General features: G+C 36.5%; 1 protein-coding gene across 2 annotated transcripts in view; it reads right to left on the reverse strand.

Annotated features, from left to right (window-relative positions):
• Positions 1-484: 484 nt before the first annotated feature.
• Positions 485-16,122, reverse strand: part of BTBD8 (BTB domain containing 8) — a 40,283-nt gene continuing 24,645 nt past the window's right edge. For both annotated transcript variants that reach the window (XM_064428206.1, XM_064428207.1), the window contains 6 exons: positions 15,768-15,829; positions 14,104-14,737; positions 13,711-13,801; positions 13,004-13,143; positions 9,620-11,947; positions 485-8,276 (listed from right to left, as the gene is read on the reverse strand). In XM_064428206.1, the coding sequence (XP_064284276.1) occupies positions 7,807-8,276; positions 9,620-11,947; positions 13,004-13,143; positions 13,711-13,801; positions 14,104-14,737; positions 15,768-15,829 (3,725 nt within the window). In that variant the 3' untranslated portion in view covers positions 485-7,806. The remainder of the gene's footprint in view (positions 8,277-9,619; positions 11,948-13,003; positions 13,144-13,710; positions 13,802-14,103; positions 14,738-15,767; positions 15,830-16,122) is intronic.

A 16,122-nucleotide genomic window follows, 5' to 3' on the forward strand; every position in this document is an offset into this window, starting at 1 on the left:
CTGGCAGCATATCAAATATTTCCTGGAAGCAGAGTACAGAACTCCACTTAGGCAAGGATAGAAAGATCTTGGGACTAGAACTCCCCTATGATGAAGATAATGGCATAAGCATCTGAATGAATAACTAATTTATGACAATGCAAAATCTATCATCAAATTAATGTTTCTCTATGCTCTTCTGCCCCATCTCCTGTATGTTCTACATCAGCACCTTTGTTGGATTTTGTGGGACTGTTACATAGGTATCTTCCTCTCTGTATTTTTATATGAAAACTGATTGTTGATCTTCAGACACGTATCAATTGTCCTGTTCTCTGATGGCAATCATAGAAAAATCAATATTTTCCTTTAAAGGACAAAAAGGAATGAAGGTTCACTAAACAAATGGAAAAGGAAAGTAACTTTTTTTTTTTGCCATTTACAGAGCAGAAATAAAAATTCATGTCAGCAGTCCACCAGCTGAATGAAGTACAGCAACGCAGCATTTAACTTACACATAGGATTTATTATTTTCTGTCGTACAGAAATCAACTAAGAACCTTGAGTATGTAGCATGGGGAAGAAGGGTTGTGGGACTATGCAACCATACAGATATTTTTGAAATAGAACACTGTGTTGACAAGAAATAATTTCAAAATAGGATTACTCAGGCCCAAGCTCATTATCTAGGTGTGGAAAACAAGCAGGTGGGAAACATGCAAGCATTCGGTTTGAGAGCTTAACATCCTCCCCTCCACAGGACTGAGTGGTCAAAAGATGCTAGGACCATAAAGCCGTGGATACAGGTAGTGACTCAAACTTTTCTTCATATGCATCCCATTATACGTATGTTCTAGTAACCAAGGTTAATGTAATATGATAATCCAGAAAATAGAGATTGAAGGGTTTTTTTTCTCTACAGATACAGGAGGAGATTTTGTTATAGGCAGGAAGTTAGACTTAGAGGTGGGTCTCTTGTTTGTGGATATTACTTGATTTTATGAAAGTCACACAAAGCTTTTGTTACCTACACTGAATCTGGCATGTACACAGAGTTTATCCTATCTGTATTGATCTTAAGCACACTGATATAACTCTACTGGCAGGATGTCATGCCACACTCAAAAGAGGGTTGTTAAAAAAAAAAGTGAAGAACAAAAATTATTTCATTAAGCAAAACTGTAAGAAAATGGCAAGAACTCCTACATAAGGATTGCATAGGTGAGGATATTGTAGGTTGAATTAAGTTGGTGAGATCAGGCTCAAAAACGTTTTATGCATTTAAGGTACATGGGCCAAAATTTTTACTCCAGTAACTAGCCTTTCTGTCCAGACACATAAATAACGTGATCTTCGTAAACATGCATCTGATATCACTCACACTACCTTCAGTGGGAGCTGAGAAAGAGCAGTCACTGTCACTGAGTGCATAAATACACAGTGATGGACTACCTGGGTAATTGGGCTCAAATTTGTGCATGTTGTTCAGGTTCACCAGAATACACACTAGTCCAGTTAAGTCATGAGCTGTAAGAATACAAATCCTGTTTTGACCATCAGTGTCCCTGTTAAATGTATCCAGTTACTGAATTATAGCCAGCCCCTCTGGATATTGAGGTTTGAGTTACTGAAGACATGTATTCATATTTTACAGTGCAATAGAGAAAGAACTTCTGTTGCATGTAATGCAAAAAGTTAGGTTCTTAGGACTTTGATTTCTCAAACTGGACAGTCTTCTGAGCAACCATTTAAGGAGAACAGGGAGGGAATTTAATGGAATTCTGTTATTAATTATTTCATACTTTAACTGCATCTAGATGGTTCATCAGGATTAGAACCTCATTAAGCTGAGTACTGTATAAAAACACAAGTATGCACAGTGCTTGCCCCCAGTGTCAGCTCCATTACCCTCTCTGAAAAGAGAATGTTAAGCTGAAAGCCACTCTGCAGATGTGGCTGTGGATTCACTTCTGTGTTTGCAGAACTGTGGCTTAATGGAGCACACAGTGCAGATTGCAAAGAGAAGTATGAAAGGAAGGTCAAATCCCAGAAAGAAACAGGTATGTGTGCACACCTGCTCTACATGACTTCTTCTGGTTTTAGTTATCAAATGTAAAAAAACAGATTTGTAAAAAAATTACCAAACTCAGTATTTTTCCCCAGCTGTTAACCAGTTCTAGATAAATCACTTCTCTCTGTGACAGGTTTAGCTTCTTTAAACACGCAGTAGTTGTCAATGGGAAGCAGGTAGGTTTTAAATTAGCAAAAGAAGACATTTGAGCTGTATTTCTTCCAAAGTTGAACATTAAAGCTTATTTAAAAAAAAAAATCACACAAAGCTTTTGTTCAAGAGAGAAAGATGAAAATCAGTATGGATTTTCTGCAAGAGATGAAAGCTTCTAATTATATTTGATTTCAGATCTAAAAGCCCATTTCCAGAGAATCATCTGTTGTAATAAAGCTGCAATACTTCTCATTTTATCTTTTGTCCTCAGTTCCTATGTAGTCCTGGCAAGAATGTCATCCATCAATGTAAAAATGTTAAATCACCCCAGTCATGAAATATTAACAGAATGCATACAATTATGACTCCTAAATTGAGGTCTTTCTAGCTGTAATTTGTCTTTCCTACAATTGTACAATGTTATTAATAGAATAAAACTAGAAAACTACGAAATATATACATTGGAAAAATAGCATTTCTAGTACATGCATTATTATAGACAAGTCCTGAACCTCATTCACCTGAGGTCAAAAAGAGGGTTTTTTTGACATCATTGAAAGCAAAATAATGAATTCCTAAATATCTTGGTTCTCAGCAACAGATGAACAATATGAGAGCAGTACTTAATTCCATCATGCAAAGGTTTAGGTTTTCTGGAGCAAAGTAGAATTAGCATGCTACTTATTATTTTCCAGATGGCAATAATATATATTGAAATATATATAAAATAGTCTTCTACAGTATGCACCTAGAACAGGTATGTGGTTTTTTTAAAAAATCATATTCCCTGAAACAAACTGATAGCCAGTGGTGGGGGAACACATGCTAGAGACAGTCTTTGGGAGAAACATAGCAAGTTCTCTAGCCCTAGTTCTTCCAAAATAATAATAAAATTTGCCACCTCAAAAATTGAGTATAATTTTGAAACAATTAAGAACCTTAAAAAGTATGGAATAAGATTATTAAACATGTACAGTTCAGTCACATATCATCCAGAACTTTAAAATAATGCAAGCTAACCACATTTCTTGTACTCCATTATTAATATTTTCCAATGACACACAGAGTAGTTTTATTATAATGAGAATAGTTTAATCTCAGATATGTTTCCCATGAGTATTGTGTTTCTGCCTGCTGACTTTAGTATCATTTTATGTGCTATGGATGTTGATGAGGCCCAAAGAACCCCATCTAACTTTGAAGTTACCCCTGCTTTTAGTAGAAGGTTGGACTACAGACCTTTAGAGGTCAGTTCAAGCCTACATTTTCCTGTATTGCTGTGGTTTTTTTTGTAATTATTTGATTCTGGAGGAAGCTTTTCTAAGGGGAAAAACTTAAGAATTTATGAAGTGTCCTTTCCATTACCCCTATACCACAAAAGCAGATGTCTGAGTTTTTTATGCACTTATCTGATCACTTGTAGCAGTCCAGACTGCCTGCTGATCTCATTTCATGCTTACTTATCTCTTCTGATCTTCACTGTATGCCTCAGCCTCTGCATTTCTTTTGCTACACTACATAAACATGGTATAATCTCATGCACTGAAAAACCAACCTAAAATATATTATTAACTGATCTGCTTTTCTAACTGTTGTTTGTCTCTTAGTGGTTAGGCTGTTTCTTTCCTGCAGTTCTGTCAGGCTCTACCAAACAGACTGTACTGTCTGTTGCCTGTGACTGTGAGCTAATCTTCATTTTCACCATGGCCCCTAGAGAACACCTTCCTAATCAACCTCCAAACTGGTATTTTATACTCATCTGCCTTGTGGGCTATGTTCAGTGAAGCCAGTGGTGCAGTTTTCCTTAAATCCTCTCAGCCTCATTTGACTCCTGCCTCCATATTTTCATTTCCTTTACTTCCCTAATTTATTTTTTAACAGATTATTAGGAAGAACTTCCCCCTCCTGCCTTTCCTGTGTGGTTCCAAGTGTCTGGCCTTCCCTTATCTGTCTGCAATGTGTCTGTTGGTAACTTACTCCACAAATATAATTTTAGCTATTATCTGTATGTAAAAACCCTGCAGAGCTGCTTCTCCAGGTTAGACTCTAACTTTCCAAATGTAAAACATCTTTCCTTATTTTTCACTTTCATAACATGTCATTCAAGGTAGGCCAAATCAGGGTCATTGTCTGAGACTGATTGCCATGTCCTCTCCTTTAAATTTCACTGATGGTTTACTAAATGTGGTGTTACTCTCTGTAGGATACAGCCATCTTTGCCCATTCACAGGACAGTCTCAGGTGAGCTGTCACTTGTGCCTGTTAACTGCAACCTGGTCTTCTCAGGCTTTGACAGATCAATTTCACTGCTCTTATCCCAAATACTACTGCAAGGGCAGTATTCTGACTGTGCCATTGTTTTAGTTTCCTCACTGACACCCCTTCACTGTTTCATCATACGTATCTATCTACTTGTCTTTGCTTTAGAGCTCTTTCAGGACCTCATAATCACGATTCACTTTGGAGCCCATGGCACCATCTTTGTTTCTGTATCAAGTTTTCAAAGAAACTTTTATCCATTCTCTCCTGTGTTGGAGAAGAGGCAAATACAGTGATAGAATCACTGCCAGGAGGTGTGAGAAGGCTTCCAAAGAACTCAGATGACTGATACTATTAAACAAATAGCTATCTATACCTGGCTTAAAGCTTGAACATTTCCCTGAATGAGGTCAGGGTCAAACAGTTTAGGCAGCACATAAGGCTGGTCAGGATTATACATTCTTCCAGCTCCATTGTTATCCAGCCTTCATATCTCACCCTAAAGTTTCCCCTTTTCGTAATGCATACAGGAGAAAAAAATGACTATTTAAACTGATGATGTGCTGAAACCATTGCTAATCAGCTAGACAAATATTGACACTCTCATTTTACTTTTCCATTCATGTGCATTTTTTTTTTTGTGTTTTGTCTTCTCTTGGATTCTGACCACTCTGTGAGCAGTCTTTGTTTTTGCTCTTTGTTTGTACAATGTCTAGCCAGTGGGATGCTGGTCTGATTAAGCCTCACAGGCGCTCTAGTAACGCGAGTTAAAAACAATACCACTTTCTATTCCTGCTACTTCTGCAGACACTGTTTGGCTGTGGGAAGCTGAATTCTATGGCTGCCTCTGTACCAAGTGAACAATATCCTAATCAGTGCTCTGCTGCAAAGCTGTTAAAGGAATTGTATCAACAGCATTGAAGAGTTGAAGAGAGAAGCTAATTTAATTTTGATACAACTGAAAAAGTAAATGCAAAGACAAAAACCACCATTAAAAAACCCTATATGTGATTGTATTTCATACAATACACTTGAAATTTTGTGTCAATTTTCAGTGTCACTTTATCAATTCAGTAAGAAGTTAAAAATATGGGCAAAGCAAAAAATAGACAAAAGAATCCCTTCTTTCACTTTCTGTCACTTCTCCTTTCCATCACTTCATCTTGTTTAACATGTGAATGCCCACTGTCAGAATATCACCAGGATTTTAAAGCTGATTAAACTTTTTCGTAGACAACTTTTACTTTCACAGACATTAAAAACCACTATTCCTTGGCCTGCTGTAAGAGCTTGCCTTGAGCTTCATCTTTTCCTATGGCCAATACTACAGTTCTCTATTTTATCCAAAAGATTTATCTCCTACTGATGTACCTTGTAAACACTGAAGGTGAAAATAGGTTTTCTTGATGTTCTGCACTTCTAAAGGTGGTTCTAACTCCCTCAATATGAAGTCTGGGTTAAATACAGAACATTACATCTATAATATCTTGAATTACAGTATCTCAGAATATTTATCCTCCTGCTAAAAGAGCAGATTAAATATTTTTATGATGAGACTGAACATCTTCCTTCCATCAGTTTAGTCTTCCACCGACAGAATGGAAGGTTTTCCTTTCTTTCCCTTACCTTGATATTAAACAACAAGTTAAATTTCTTCCTCCATTCATTTTGAGCATAAAACATTACTTTTACTTATGTATCAGAAATTCAGTGAAGTTCCTTGCTAGATAAATGATTTTGCCTCAAAGATCTTTATTCTGTCAAATCCAAAGTCATAACCTCTTTAATCATACACTAAGGCAAGTTCATATTTCCATAAAACTGAGTTTCTGACTATGAACAAAAAGAAATGAAGTTTGTCAGGTTAAGGTGCACTGCTGGAATTGTGCAAAAGCTTGCAGAACTGACCATGTTGTCAGTGGTTACAGTCAGCTTAGTTGTGTACTCCTGTAGTTCCAACTAAAATAGAATGTTACTTAGCCTTTTACTCCTGTATGGCACTCGCTTCTGAAGGCACTTCTGTTCATGACTAAGAGGAGGTAGAATACTTCTTTTTTAGATTTTAAGCTGTGTGAAAGACAAGCACTACTGTTTCCATAATGCAGACATCTGAGGGGGTCCAACCTTTGCAGGGAAAAAACCCCTGTATGTTTCAGGAGTTCTGACTAGGTAAGAATTACAAAGTTTCTCACTCCTTCCTCCCCTGTCAATCAGAAAAGACAATAATCAGTCCTATCCACACCCAAAGAGCCAAAAGCAGCAAAATGATCTTTATATCCTATTTCACTCTGAGTCAAAAGAAAGGTTATTGTGACATTTAGTCTCAATTTATAAAAGCTACACTAGAGATAATAATGAAGATGCAATAATCCTATTACCACTCCCAAAAATGTGGCATCTATGAAAACACACAAACCAAATTCCTGAGAATCTTGCTATACTTCAGCATGAGAACGTGCAAGTGTAATTAATTAATGCCTGAAGGTAATTCTAGTTAACATCAGACTTCAGATTAACACTGACCACAGCTTCAGATTTACTTTTGGAGATATCAGACATGCTGTTTCTTAGAGCAGGAGCAACATTCTACCAACTCCTTTGAATTCATGCACTATGCCATTTAAAGTATTTACTTAAATATGTGCATTTTCGTGAAAGAAACAGTGGTCTTTGTACAGCACAGACCCTTTGAAGTCTTATATTTGAAGAAAAGGCAATTAAAAAAATTTATTGGAAACTTCTAAACAAAACAAACCAAAATACAAAAATCAAATCTGGAAGAAACAGATTAAGCAAGCTGCTCATATTAACAAGGCCCAAGGCAGAGTCAGATTGAAACATTTGCTTTGAATATAAGTATGCTTTTCTGTCATTTAAAGTAGTGTTGGCACACATCACCTTTTGACACATCCATTCTGAATCTTTATTGTTGTAAAATGAAGTCACCATGGGGTCGGGGGGAAGGAGAGGAATAGGTCTGCTGTAGTGCATTCATCTTTAAATTTTTGATCAATGAGAACATTAAATGTCAAAAAAGAAGATAAAAGGGAGGGCAGAAACCCAGATTTTTCTTTCATGTTATCTAGTTTTTCTAACAATTCTAGAAAATACATGCTCAAGTTCATTTTTAGAAAAGACATACATTTAAGTCTTGAAAAATTATTGTACTTGTGATTAAATCTAGATGATAAGTTAACATATTTACCTCATTTTATCAGAAAGATTGCCTCATATCAAGAATTGCTCGTTCTTGACTGATGCAGTATTTCATTATGGTATGGAAACAACTCAGCAAAAATAGATTTGGGGAATGGGTTGCAGTTCAGTTGCAAACAGCTGAAACCTTAATGATGGGTTTCCAGTTCAAGAATTGTCCATTCCCCTTGAGGGGACGAGCAGTCTTCAGATGAAAAGCTTGCCACTGTAATGCTCGCTGAGGAGTCGTCAAGCGGAGACATGAGCTCAGTCCACCTGCTGAACGTGTCAACTTGTGAGGTACCCTGAGGATTCGAACCATCTCGTGCCAGAAACAGTGTCTGGTTGATAAGACATTGTGCTAAGTTAAGGTCTTCAGGAACAGAGTTTTTGAAATCTATATTTGAGTCCTGCTCAGATAGCAATTGCCTGAGTAGAGTCCAGTCCTGTTCTGCAAACTGTTGATCTTCAAAATCCATGTCTAGAACTGCTGTTTCTGAATCCATCCTCTGCTCAATTGCTTCTCCAACATCCATCTCATATATTGGAGAAAGGGTTTTTGAAGGCCGATGTTCATACATGCAGGTTTGTGCCATTGTGTCATAATCATCTATGTCTCCTGAAATAATTCACAATACTGTACAATGTAAAAATTGCAGATGATCCTCCCCTCAGGGTTGTGTAGAGCAAAATTTAATTCATTCAGGAAGGACAATCCAATCAGGTTAAAAAAGGGGGGGATGGAGGGTTATACAAAATTGACAAAATTTGAGGCATTTATTTCCTATATAAAAAACAAAGTATGATTATAAATTAAGTTAAAGCAGCAATCACCACTGGTAATTAACAATAACCTCCATAATTAAGTTTCTGATACAGAAAATGACAATGTAAATATACACTTAATGCACATGAAATTTCTCATTTACTACATAAATTAAATTTAGACCAGGAGGTGCATAGAGGGAATTAATAGAGAATGATTACTGAATGGTGACTTAAGCTATGTCAGCTTCGAAGAGAATTAAAACCAAAATTGTTTATCCACAAGCTTATTTCTACATTGCACATGCAAGGGCAGCTGCAGGCAAGGGCAAGCAAACTTAAAAAAATAGTACAACTTTTAATGTCTTCTTGTTCTGTGGTCTGGCTGAACATAGATCATCATCCGTGTTTCATTACTCTTGAATACACAATAGTTGTAATCAACACTATTGTATATTTTTGATGGGATAAACAGACTGAATTATTGATATAAAGAAGACAGAACACAAAACTAGACAAGTATTCATCTAGCTACATGAAACAAGTTAGAACTTTTTTTGTATATAAGCATCAGTTCTAAGTATAATCTCTCTTTAGGAAATAAGCTTTTACTGGTAAAATTTAGAATTTTAGACATCTCATAAGCTCTAAAGCAGAGTTCAAACCTGCTCCCACTGGTGTATATGGCAAATATTCAGTTATATTCAGTGGGAGAATGATCCAAATTTGTATATAGTATATAAATAAATAAATTACAACAATAATGCATATAGCTGTTCAGGTAAACAGTTCAGTGCGCTTTAGTTAAGGTTATTACTTTAGTTATTGCACATCCCATTCAGACATACTATATATTGTCAAGCAGACAAAACAAATACTAGGATTCCATCAAAAGCTGATGCTGTCAATGTTAGATTGGATCAAAAATAACTGAAGTACAGACAACTGCATCCAATCTTTCTTTTAGCATTACAGGAAATCTCTTTTCTTGTAGTCAAGTTTCTCATTGAACAGCAGGGTATTGACGGATATTTCAGACAGACAAGCATTCTCTACCCAAGTGAAATACTTAAAAATATTTAAATATGGTTTCAGCCAAAATTACTTCAGTTCAGGATTCAATCCCCGACAAATTGCCAAAGCTTTCCCTATTAATTTGGTTTTGAATGACTGAATGTTTCTATTTCTGTACATTACCTGGAAGTAAATCAGTATTAGCGCATTCAGTAGTTGCTGGTTGACTCTCTCTCACTTGACTTTCCTGAGTCAGCATCTGATTCTTACTGGCTTCTACAGGTTTTGCAGAGCTGCTCTTTTGCACATCAGAATTAGTTTCTCTCTGCTGAAGATCCAGATGACATGGTCTTTCTTGAGATTTTGCATCATTGTCTAAGTACTTATTGCACTGGTGAAATTCACTAGCCACCTCATTCTTCATATTGACTTGCTGGTTTTCTCCTGGATGTGGACTAGCTGCTGAATATACTTTCTCTGGGCAGTTTTGTTCAGTCGTTGAAGCACCTTGATTCTCCTTTCCTGGGATTTCAGTACCATGAAGATGCAGGACAGAACTTCCACTTTTATCCAGTCTATTGTCTCTATCCTTTTGCTGTTTGCCATCCAGGAATCCCTCTTCAGTTTCCAATGAGTATCTTGAATAAAATGTCGTTCCATGGTGCTCTTGAGAAACACTGTCAAATACTTCTGGAGTAAGAGAATCTATTGAGTGCTGACGTGAAGTGTGAGTTTCCACTTTATCATCAGCTCCCAATTCTTCACATTCATCTACTGAAAGTAAAACAGATCGTTTGAAATTTTTAGTTTTAGAAAACTCCTGACTTGCAGTATCATTTTCTGTTGCATCCTCAAAAGCTAAATTATCAATTCCCTGGAACTGTTGAGTAGGAACATTTGGTGGGGGAAAGTTTTCTGCAACGTTCTCTGCTTCAGATCTGTCATCTTCTGTTTCATCGGCAGAAGAAGAAACTTGGTCTGCTTCCTGAGTAAACTGTGTATTACCAAAGGTAGAACTTTTGCTTTCTCTAGTTGTGGTCCGTGAACTCTCTTGATGGGACCAGATTTTTCTTGGTATTTCATCATCACTTGTTGAATTAACACGAAAGAGATCAGAACCCTCTTTTTTCATTTTCACTTCTATTCTTAGGCTGCTATCATAAATTTTTAATTCCTCAGGTGTACTTGTGTCACTGCTGCTTCTTCCAAGAAAGTCGTGACATAACATAGTACTGCATTTAGAAATCCCTCTTTCATTGGATCCCTCATCATCCTGAGAGCCTCCAGCATCATAATCTTCAGATCTTGGTTTTATATCATCAGAGGATGTGGTTGCACTGCCAGTATCTGATTCAGGGCTCTCTTTTGGATCTACAGCACCAGTACTCCAATGGTCCACAAAGGGAATTTCTGCATTTTCATGGTTTTCTGGCATTTCCATAGGCTCTATAAGCTCTGTGTAATTAGGTGAATATTTTTCTGTTATTTGTTCTGTGGAACATTCTGAAACATCGTCTAAATCTGTTGTAACTGATTTATATTCAGTCAAGGCTGATGTATCACACAGTTCATCAACTGTAAGAAATCCTTCCACATGGATCTGAGAAGATGATGTCTCATCCTCTTTATTGGTTACTTGGGAAAAACTTGATAAAGCACTTTCACGATAGTTATGACCTGTTTCAGAGTTTATTTTGTCACTCTGTTCATTACAGACTTTTTCTGCTTTTGAATCTTTCACCAGTTCTCCTAAAACAATGGCCTTTTGATTGGTTTCCTTGGAAAAGTCTGAATATCCATCACTGGAAGACTGTGCACGACAGTGAAATTCAGCTGTATTATCATCTTTCTCTGGATCTTCAGTCTTTCTAATTCCAGTCTGATCTCCACAGATTTGTCTTGTTTCCATGTCATTTTGTATTGAAGCATTCAGTTTATAAATAGTTTCTTCTGCAATTTGAGGAGAAGAAGATTTGGATTGTATTTCGTATTGCACAGTTGCAGACGTATCTGGTAATTTTTGTTTATTGGATTGACAGGACTCCAGCAATTTATTGTCACTGCTGCTTTCTGTGGCAGGTGTTAAAGATTCATTTGCAGAATAACATTCATTATTGTCATGAAGCTGACCTGCCACAGCATCAGCTGTGTTTTTCTCAAGTTTCTGTCCTGAACCTCTGTGCTCAGAGGTGTGCATATTCTTCTGGACAACAGGAGAATCACTCCTTGAATGCTTTTGGGCAGAGGACTGAGATTTTAATACAGCTGTTTTCTGTTTTGGGTCTTTACTGTTTGCAATCTCAGCATTCTTTGATGGAGCCAGAGTCTTAGGTGTTATTTTTGAAGTGGCTTTTGTTACAGGTGTTGGTGATTGTTTAATACTCTTCTTCTTAGCTGAAGGATGTTTTTCTGGGAGTGTTGTCTGAACCAGGTGTTGTAACACATTTTTTTCTTCATTATGTTTTGGAGACATTCCTGATTTCAGTGAATTTGGTGATTCCCCCTGAGGTCCTGACAAACAGTAAAAAAGACTATAAAAGTTGTATGTCCCAGTCACAGTATATTCACCAATTTTATGTTAATGCTTGTTTATGTTAAGAAACAAGTTACTCAACTTTTAATGTAACTAAGGGATTTAAGGCTTGTTAAAGAATTAAGATTTGAAGTAATAACTAGTAGACAAAAACACTGTCTTGGCACCTTTAAGGCAATTCATGGAACATACATACAGGAATCACTTCAGCCTGTAACTGCAGCAGTCATCCCTAAAGTAGAAAGCAGCAGCTCTCTAATAATGCATACAAACACCACACAGCAGCTTAGCACAGGAAGTAATGAGTACTGTATTCAATTTATATTGTAGAGGAAATGAACAGAGGCATAAAATAATTACATTAGTTATAATGTGATTAGAATACTAGAGTTAATGTCCCTGCTCAGTCAGAAAATACTGCAAGATCTTTAATGACAACAAATTGACAGAACCTGTGTCTTCTATATCACAGTGTATTTAAGATAATAAAACTTGAATATTAGAGCTCCATCCTTAACACCTTGTATCCTTCTTAAGCAGTGTTTCCTCTCTGTGTTCTACAGTGTGGTTTCCTACCCCTTCTATCAGTAGCTGTTGAAGTTGAGTATTTGTTTGGGGGCCAGTAGCAGTACACTACTAAATAGGAATAGGAAAACACCTGATTAGGGAGGCATAAAGCAGGCTGCAGTCCAGATCTTTGAGGCTTATTACAAATGCTCAACCTACAGAATTTCTGTTGAGCTCAGTCATGGTTCCAAATGCAGAAGTGCAGGGGATCAGCAAATGGAAGTCTCTGCAATGCAGATTAAACAAGCAGAAGAAAACACTGACTGGGAGTGAAGACCGGCTTTTAAGTATTTTGAAGTTGACACGTTAATTTGCATTTTACAGTTTAGGACTGTCACCAAAAGTGAAATATGGAAAAAACCCAGAATTCTCCAGAAGATTTTTCAAATACTTGTGCTAAAAACCAAACAAACCTCAAAGCTTTGCATAATAGTGGCAGATCATTTAACTGCTGTATGAAACGTTACCTTGGTTCTTGGGAGAATTGGTAGGTGTGTTTTGAGTCTTTTGCTGTGGTGTAGAATTCATACTCACATTCCCTTTTTTCTTTGGAACAGCTTGTACATTTTGCTCATTACACCCCTTTCCTGTTGGTTTTTTTGTCAGACTGCAAAGAAATAATTACATCCATTATTTTCAGGCTTAGATCAAGCAATGTTTAATTATATTTAAACAAGAAATATATGTGTTTTAATGTGCACACATACATAAACATTGAAAATGCAACCTAAAAAGTAAACTTTTTGAAAATAAAAATTAAATCTATATCTATATTTTTAATTTATATACAAACATGTATATATGATGACCCATTTCACAATTTCACTTCAGCTGTCTCCTGTCTAGTTTAATCTAAACTATTCCAGAAATTATATATTTACAACACCTTGTGTAGTCATTAACTGTTCCAGTATGCAGAATTCTGAATGACCTATAACAATTTAAAAATTATTAGCATGCAACAGTCCAACACCAAAGCCAAATCTGTTTTATCTTTACAGCAATGTTGCCAATAGCTAACTCATACTGTTTTGCAAATAACATCCTACAGAAACCATTTTCAGATTAAAAAGAACATCTAATGGTAAGCTTAACAGTTCACCTGAAACCATCCTTCCCAAACTCATACACTCATGCACACATCCATGAAGCAGCATATTGCTTTGTAACATACCTGCTTGTTGTGGCATTGGCCTCAAGCTCGGTCTTTTTTTTTTTGGTGGTGACTCCATTTGATACCTTCACAGATACTTTTGTTTTCACTACTGTAGAGTAAATTCAAAGTAAATTACAGAGGGAAATTCACTGCATGTAAGTACCAAAAAAAATCTAATATATGAAAATCAGTTATTGAGAAGACCATACATGCTAAAGTTGTAAAATGTTTACTGTTTTGTATGGCTATTAATTGACTGTAAAGTCAGTTTACATTAATTTACAGGGAAATAATGTAACTCTTATCAGTTTATAGTAGATTGTCTTAAAGCTTCCCTGGCTGGTTTTCAGTGTATGACCAGCCTGAGACCAGTCAGAAGAGGACTTTAAAGAAAGAATTATAAAAAATTACCAGTCTGTTTTTTCCCTTCCTCTACGGATTTATCCTCTTTGGGCTCCTCGGTCTGTTCACCCGCAGTCTGCACATCTGTGTTTGAATTTGCTGACTTGCTGGAAGTTGCTGCCACAGTCACCAAGGAGGGAGATTCCTTCCCTGTGGTTTTTTTCAATGGTTTTGTTTTGTTCTGCATGCTTGAGGTTACTGTCAGCACTTTAGGTCTGGCACCTGCAACTTTTCCTTCATGGTTCCTCAGACCTTTGCTGCTTCCTGAATTTTTTTGTCCACTTGCAGATGATGTCTTTTCTATATCTTGCTTGGTAAGCATGCTTTCAGCCTTCACATTTCCATTATTTTCTATTTTTGTCTTTACAACAGCTCTAGCCTTTGGCAAAGCGGCTTTTTCCCCAGGTTTGGAATCCTTAGTAATCTTGGAAACTAATTTTTTGCCATCTTTCCCCTTCACATCCTCATGCTTTGAAGTCTTATTAACAGTGTTTCTATTGGTGGATGCATGTCCAGATGCTCCTAATCCATCAGATTTCATTTTATCCTGATTAGTGGAAGAATCTGCACAGCAATCTTTCTTGCCGTGTTCTGCCCAGGAAGTATTCCTTGTACCAACAGATGCAGTAGTAGTTTTATTTAGCTAGGAAAAAAAATGGCATCAGAAAAAAACCCAAACAAAACATACTTGTAATACCAAACTCTCCATCGTCTGTAATTGCTGAAACACATCTACTTTTAAAGCAGTACATGAATCTAAAGCAGCAAGATTAAACATAGAAGTAAATTTTTATGTATCTATGTATATACATAGACACACATTTTAGCTCAGTTTGCTGGCTTTCAAGAATATTAAAGTACTGCTCTGCGTAGAGGAGACAGAAATATCTGAGTTTCACTTTTACTTTGGACAAATTACCCTGTAATATTTACTTATTTATATTATTAGTGTCTTCTTAAGTAAGAAATTTTTTTGAGTTATATGTGCATATTTTCCAAAAAGGAATAAAGACTATGCATTATTACAAACATAAAGCCAAAAATCATTTTAGAACATGTGATGATTTGAACCATTACCAACATAGAAATGCCAATATTGATTCTCTCAAGTAAAGAGGAACTCAGACATGGAGAATTAAGTGCATTAAAGGGAATCTTTGTGATACCAGTGTCATTGCAATGTATGCAAGACTGTCAAATCATATGAAACCCATGCTGGTTTTTTACCAATCATTAATGTAGTTTTGAGTGTGAGTTTCAGTAGAAGCGTTGTTGAGGGCAGTAATTAATATTTTTCAGAGCAGGGAGTGTAACAGGCTCAGTGCTGTGGTGGCTTGTAAAAATAGCAGAGATTCATTAGCTCAGTAGCAAACCATTTGCTCTGGGAAACAGATGAGTTTCATTATGTAGCATGAGAGGAATGTGATGTTCTGAACACAAATTCCTGCCTTTTATTTGAGCTTATCTGTTTGAAAATGCCGCAGAACACAGTCTAAGATGTTTCCAGTAGTCATTACTGATTCTGCAGAGACAGTTTACAAGAAAATACGGATTTTTCAAAAACAAGTTCCATTAAGCAATATGGGAAAATAAGTATCCATTTAAACAAACAATGAAAATAGTTTTGTTTGCAATTATCTGAATGCTTCAAACGTTTGGATATAAACGTTTACCTGAGAACTGGTGAACACAGGTTTTTTGCCAAGTCTTCGGTCATCACCCTTGTCAAATGCAGCTGTAAAAGGAACAAGCAATTTCTTCACTGTTTGGCAGGAAAGAAGGGGGACAGAAATGAAGCCAGCCTACTCAGTTAACATCATGTGAAATCAGAAAGCACTTCTTTGGGTCCTGATTTACTCTCGAAAGGCTAATTTTGGTGACATGGCAAATGTTAAGTGGAAATACATGGTTTTATGTTTGGAACAAAAAAATGTGGGCTCTACAATGACATCACATGGCCATAAGCAAGTTACTGAACTCTTCTGTTTCCCCATGTCCATAGTAAGACTTTTGTTTATCCGAGCTCAA

The sequence above is a fragment of the Passer domesticus genome, chromosome 7 (genome assembly GCF_036417665.1).
Source record: "Passer domesticus isolate bPasDom1 chromosome 7, bPasDom1.hap1, whole genome shotgun sequence".
NCBI lineage: Eukaryota > Metazoa > Chordata > Aves > Passeriformes > Passeridae > Passer > Passer domesticus.